This window comes from Leptonychotes weddellii, chromosome 3, assembly GCF_054177405.1.
Source record: "Leptonychotes weddellii isolate Sample4059 chromosome 3, ASM5417740v2, whole genome shotgun sequence".
Classification (NCBI taxonomy): Eukaryota; Metazoa; Chordata; class Mammalia; order Carnivora; family Phocidae; genus Leptonychotes; species Leptonychotes weddellii.
This window is the reverse complement of record NC_138371.1, coordinates 112,516,944-112,522,943: the sequence shown is the minus strand read 5'-3', so window position 1 is coordinate 112,522,943 and position 6,000 is coordinate 112,516,944. Positions and strand designations below refer to the sequence as shown.

Genomic DNA, 6,000 nt, shown 5'->3' with positions numbered 1-6,000 from the left:
GAAGTATGCTATAAGGACAAATCATTCTTCAGGAGAATGAGAAAAATCATTGTAGCTGCAGACTTATAGGGAGTGGTCTATCTGCTGGGGAAATATTGGCCATTGTGTACTTCTTTAGAATTTACTCTGCTCAGATAATTGCAAAACCGTCAGCCCTCACATATTCATATCATGAAGAGCAACTTTCATTGTACTTGCCACTTAAAAACCTTTCACTTGCAAGGATTCATACCTGCTTCCACACACAGTTGCTATGGCTTTGAAGCAGCCAGATGCAAGCTGGTAGGAACCTGTGTAGCATCGGTCAATTGCCCAATTAAAAAGATTAATTTGGTCGGGATTAAGTTCCAATAGCAAGATGACGACTTCACAGCCAAGTTGATGAACCTGAATACATGGAGGAAAGCAATTATTCATGTTTAATGAAAAGTTATTCCAGGGAAAGACACAAAATCATGCTTAGCCAACATAAACTGGGGAAAATGAAAGTGGAGACAGAGTATTCATCTTAATTTTTTTTAAGATTTTATTTTTAAGTCATCTCCACACCCCACATGGGGCTCGAACTCACAAAACCCAAGATCGAGAGTTGTGCCCCCTACTGACTGAGTCATCCAGGTGTCCCTTCAACTTAATTTTTATTCCGCATATTCTTCTTTAAGAGGATGCAAAGTTGCAACTGAAAACTGAAATGTATGTATAAACTAAATCAGACTCTGTAAATGTGTCATATATAGGGTTCACTTATTCTTAAATTTTAATTCTGAAAAGGTAATAAAGACTTTGTTGGCAATGTTTCCTTATTGCATTTAAAATATTTTTGTATCTTGTTATGTATGTATGTATGTATCTTGTTAAAAATTAAGTATACAAAGGATGGCCTTTATGCGTGTAAGTCTTTTGAGGAAAAAAATCAGAATATATTTATGGGGCTTGATTACTAAACTTAGCTGGCAATGTTTTAAAAAGAAATGTAGTTCTTATAAACTCTTCTTAATCATAGACTCTCATGTGAATTGATCATCATACCAGATAGAATTAATGGATCCTTTATTGACCGTTCCTGAAGCTACTGTCAAATACTGGATGGTCACATTTGTCCAGGAGAAGCCTGGTGCCTGGAGGCCATATTCCCTTCAGAGAGTAACATTTTCCTGTCTCCTTCTGTTTCCTTCTCTTGCCAGTTGCGACCAGGTGGAGAAGGAAAGGTTCTGGCTTTTTTTTTTTTTTTTAAACAATAGGGTGTGGACTAAGATGGGAGCAATATTCTCGTTGGATGGCCAAACATCATCAGCCTAGTTCCCCACAGGTTTAAGTAATTAGCAGTAGATAAAAGCTAATGATACTATTACAAAGGACTTAAAAATAACATTTCATTAAGAAGTTAGTTTGACGTGAAAGAAAATCAGCAAGTTTTTATTGAGCTTTAGAAACCTTACTTTGGAGTGTAAGATACATAGCATATAATTCACAGGTAAATGATGAGTTACTGTAACTGAACACCCCAGTGTGAACACCAGACGTAGATACCACATTACCAGCACCACTTAAGCCAGCCTTAGGCACTGTCCTATCACTAGTCTCTCTCTCCTCCAAAGGAACCACTATCCTGTCTTCCACCACCATTGGTTAGTTTGGGCTGTTTTGAACTCTCTGCAATGGAATTATATAGATTATAATTTTGTGTCTGTTTTCTTTCATACAACTCATGTATGAGAGTCATCCACATTCATTCATTGTCACTGTTGTATTCTGATATATGATTATTTCACAATGTGTTCATTCTGTACTGATCAACGTTGGGTGTTTCCAGCTTTTGACTTCATAATACTGCTTTGAACAATTTTGTACATGTCTTATGTTGCACATACTGGATATATATTTTATGAAATATATATCTGAGTACAATTGCTGGGTCGTAGGGTGTCTTATGTTCAACCTTAGTAGATAATGCCAATCAGTTTTCCAAGGTGGTTATTCCGATTTCTACTCTCTGTAGTCTTCTATGAGAGTTCCTGTGGCTCTATTTCCTCGTCGACATTGTCCATCTTTTTAATCTTCACCATTCTGGTGGATTTGAGGTAGTATCTCCTGTGGTGAGTCTGCATCTCTCTGATTACTCATGAGCTTGAGAACAGTTTCTTATGTTTATTGGCCATTAAAATAACCTCTTTTCTAAATTGCTTAAGTCACTTGCTCATTTTTCTATGGATGTCTCTATCTTATTTATTTGAAGGGATCGTTGATATACTCTAGATAAGAAGTGCTGGTTTTATCTTGCAAACATCTTTCACTCTGTAGCTAGCCTGTTCACACTCTTAATGGTGTCTTTTGGAGGAAGTTATTAACTGGTCTTTTTTTACAATTAGGAATTTTTGCATCCTGTTTAAGAAACCTTACTTAGACCCCAGGGATTAAGATTTCCTCCTGTATTCTTGTATTATTTTCTAGAAACTTCAGTTTTTTTAGCTTTCACATTTATATCTATAATCTAATTTCTTCTTTTTCACTCCTGGTATCTTATTTTTTCTTTCCCAATGCATTGACTAGGATCTTCAGTATAATGTTGATAGAAGCGGTGAAAGCAAGCGTCTTTGGTCATTCCAATCTCAGGGAATACTTTCAATATTCACCATTAAGTATGATGTTTATAATAGGGTTTTTTTTTTTAGACGCCCTTTATCAAACTAAGAGTTCTTTTTTATTCTTAGTTTTATTAGGAGTTTCTCTCATAAATAAATGTAGAATTTTATTAAATGCTTTTTCTGCATCTATTGAGATGATCATGTATTTTCTTCTTGAGGCTCTATTAATATAATTAACATACTAAGAATTGACGGCTATTTGAACATTAAATCAATCTTGAAGTTCTTGCATAATGCCAACTTGATCATGACGAATCATTTTTATACATCATCAAATTCAATTTCCTTATATTTTATTTACATTTTTGTATCTATGCTCCTGAATAAAATTGCCTTTTAATTTTTTTTCCCATTAAATCCTTGGCAGGTGTTAGTAATAATGTTATGCTGGTCTCATAAAATATGTTGGGATGTATTTCTTCTTGAGCTGTTTTCTCTTTATGGATTTTGTATAAAATTGATGCAATTTGTTCCTCAAATGTTAAACTCATCAGTAAAGCCATCTGGTCCTAAAGTTTTCCTTGTAGGAAGACTTTTAATTACAGGTAAAATTTCTTTATTACTTATACGACTATTCAGATTTTCTTTCCTTTTTGGGTTGTGTTTTTTTTAGGAATTTGTCCATTTTACCTAAATTTTCAGGTTTATTGGCACAAATATGTTCATATGTTCTCTTTTTCTTTTTAATATCTACCATTTGTAGGGATGTCCCCTTTATATTTCTGATGTTGGTGACACGTGTCTTTTCTCTTTCTTGATCAGACTTGCCATGAATTATATTAGTCTTAACAAATTCAACTTTTGACTTAAATTATCATCTCTATTAATTTTTTTCTTTTTCATTAATTTCTCCTTTCATCTCTATTATTCCCTTCATTATACTTTTTTTTCAGTTTGATATGCTATTCTTTTTATAACTTCTTGAGATGGATGCTTAGGTCATTGATGATCAGCCTTTTTTCTTTCTAATATATATAATCAAGGCTATATGTTTCATTCTGAGCAAGGCTTTATTTACAGCCCACAAGTTTAGTATGTAGTATTTTGTTATTCTTCAGGTAAAAAATAATTTTCAGTTTCTATTGTTATTTGTTCTTTGACTCACTAGTTATCTGGAAGAGCGTTTCTTAATTATCTTCTTCTTTTTTTTTTTTAAAGATTTTATTTATTTATTTGACAGAGAGAGCGAGAGAGCACAAGCAGGGGGAACAGTAGGGGGAGAGGGAGAAGCAGGCTCCCTGCCCGATGCGGGACTCAATCCCAGGCCCCTGAGATCATGACCTGAGCTGAAGGCAGACGCTTAACCATCTGAGCCACCCAGGCGCCCTAATTATCTTCTTCTTATTGATTACTAGCCTATTGTCACTGTGAGTAGAGAAAATAGTCTGTGTCATTTCAATCATATGATCTTCATGGAGACTTGCTTTCGGGCCCAGCTGATGGTCAACTTTGGTAAGTATGTTGTGTTTTTTATCCTGATGCATCATAGTGTAATGTGTGCAACACAGAGACCTAGACTTCTGTGGCTGATGTTGAAGATCATTCTGTCTAGGGTGATCAGCCTTGATCGGGTTACTAAAGTGCATGAGCATTGTTCACAGAATGATCTTCAAATCAGCCACAGAAGTATAAGTCTCTGTGTTGTGTGTGTGCGCGCGCGCACACACACACACACAATAAACAAACAAATAAATAAATACAATGTATTTTTGGCTAATACTTACTCGTAAATCTTGACAAGCCAGAATGTTGTCAAGCCACTTGTACAGGTAGCCATCCGGGGAAAGGCCCACGTTGTCGAACACAGGGCCACAGCACAACACCGCTGACATCGCCTGATAACGAAACCACCCAACATGGAACGAAACCGGCAATGATCTAGTAACACACAACCGACTCCCTAAAACATAACTACCACATTTGTAAATGATGAGGGTGTTCTAAAGCAGTTATTTTCACAAGATGGTAAAGTATTCCTTCCTAAATTAAATAAAAAGGACCAGATTCCCAATTTTGGATTTTTAAATAAGAATTAAAAGCCATATATTTAACTTCATGGACATAAAACTTTATGATGATAACAAATCTTTACGATGAAAGAGTAAGATACTCACAATGAAATGACCGTTTCACAGTATTTAAAACTTACCTTCAGTGATTTTACGTGAATAAGTTCTGCTTTATAAGGTAAATACAGCTTTTCAAGTTTTGCTTTGGTGACAAATATTTGACTAATGTACTAAATTGACAAACCATGGAAAACATGGAAATAAACAATTATGATTCTTAATCAAAGGAAAAAATTAGGAATATAAACTTTAGTTACTTGGAGGAGGAGAGCAAGCAAGGGAATGCAAGAGAAGGGGCGATCTTGATTCACTTTGTAATTAGTAGGTCGCCATGACTATGAGGGCCATGGTTTAAATCAGCTTCACTGAGGCAAGAGTCAACTGGAGAGTCAGCAAACTTCCAGTATATATGACAGAGCCAATACACAGTTTTCTAAAGGTCATTAGGCTGTAAGGAATCATGCTTGTGAAATTTTTGAATAGCCCTATTTGTGGAAATTTACTTTGGGGAGTCTTCTACAATAGGAGACTAAAAAGGGAATGTGGCTTTTGGTGGATTCTGCATTTGAGGTAACATAGAGATCTTGCAGGTTGTAAAGCTAACTGACAAGGTAGTTACTTACAGGTAAATAAGCAAAACCATGTGGTTCTCATGCACTAGATAAAAGTGAGAGCTGGGAAAAGTTTTGTATTTTGAAACTGAGAGCCCAACTGGAATATGTACATATTTATACACAACTGTCTACGTTGACGTGTGTATGTTTTGGAATTTTAAAAAATCAGCTTATGTATTTCTGGGTGTGTGTGTGTATTGCATGTGCACGTATATTTTATCATATCATATTAGTTACTTTAACCTTATTTAAGGCATGGCTGTCAGTTTAAGGAAAGGTTGTTAATTTAAGGAGAGACGGTCTGACAAAAGTTATTCCCCGAGACAAAGTTGCCCTACCTTTAATGCACAATACTGGTATCTTGTAATCTGATGATTTCTATCACTGTAGCGATCCAGAGGGGTGAACATAATGCTGAAGGGTCCTGCCCACTGGCTAAATAAGATGAAAAGATGATGCCTCAGGCTTTGCTGGGGAAACAGAAATCTTCGGTGGTGAACTAGAAAGAAAAACACAGAGTTAAGAGTCTCCTAGACTGAAAAGTATAGTGAATACAGTTTACGTCACTATTATACATGATTCTTACATTTTGAGAAAAGGAGTAATTTTATTTCCTAACTCGAGTTTTCTTTAGGTAATGAAAGGAGCATTTAAGAAGGCAAGCCTAATTTT

The 6,000-nt window shown here is 35.5% G+C and overlaps 1 protein-coding gene across 1 annotated transcript in view; it reads right to left on the bottom strand.

Moving 5' to 3' along the window:
* Window positions 1–6,000, bottom strand: part of FRY (FRY microtubule binding protein) — a 241,551-nt gene that overhangs the window by 84,005 nt on the left and 151,546 nt on the right. The window contains exons 27-29 of the mRNA XM_081815497.1: window positions 5,667–5,827; window positions 4,370–4,480; window positions 233–387 (exon numbers count right to left, since the gene is read on the bottom strand). Coding sequence (XP_081671623.1) covers window positions 233–387; window positions 4,370–4,480; window positions 5,667–5,827 — 427 coding nt within the window. The remainder of the gene's footprint in view (window positions 1–232; window positions 388–4,369; window positions 4,481–5,666; window positions 5,828–6,000) is intronic.